We start from the raw sequence: 456 nt of genomic DNA on the forward strand, positions 1-456 counted from the left end.
CAATAGTCCCTGGGTTCCTTCTTAGTAGTCATTTTGGCTTTTTGTACATCATTTATTAACTTCTGGTAAGTAGTTTCGGTTAAGAAAATACTGTTTTTTGCAGCATTAACTCGAATTTTGCACAGTTCATCGTCGAATCGTTGTTTCATGTCTATAGACCATGACACCTTCTCCAACATCACAGCTTGCTCCTCCATTTTCATGGACCACAGTAAAAAACTAATTTTTTGTTGAACAAATTTAAGTAAAATTGCGTATTTTGACACTCCCGAACAAACCGCAAAGTGCAACTGACAAATTCTAAGCCTGAGCCGCTCGTTAAAAGTGACGTGCCTTGCCACGTGATATTTGAAACGAAACGGAGATGTATTTCATACTTTGCCAGTTTCTCATTTGGCATTCTATAGAATGCCTAGGAAATCTATAAAATATAAATCGTTTTATAGATTGCCGGTT

At 36.8% G+C, this 456-nt stretch overlaps 1 protein-coding gene across 1 annotated transcript in view; it reads right to left on the bottom strand.

Moving 5' to 3' along the window:
* The window catches only part of LOC111621578 (FAS-associated factor 2-like), a 10,198-nt gene extending 10,001 nt beyond the window's left edge, over positions 1-197 (bottom strand). The window contains exon 1 of the mRNA XM_023363758.1: positions 111-197. Within this exon, the coding sequence (XP_023219526.1) occupies positions 111-197 (87 nt within the window). The remainder of the gene's footprint in view (positions 1-110) is intronic.
* Between the last annotated feature and the right edge of the window lie 259 nt (positions 198-456).

Source organism: Centruroides sculpturatus, unplaced genomic scaffold (assembly GCF_000671375.1).
Source record: "Centruroides sculpturatus isolate CEXI.00-Female unplaced genomic scaffold, Cexi_2.0 scaffold175, whole genome shotgun sequence".
Classification (NCBI taxonomy): Eukaryota; Metazoa; Arthropoda; class Arachnida; order Scorpiones; family Buthidae; genus Centruroides; species Centruroides sculpturatus.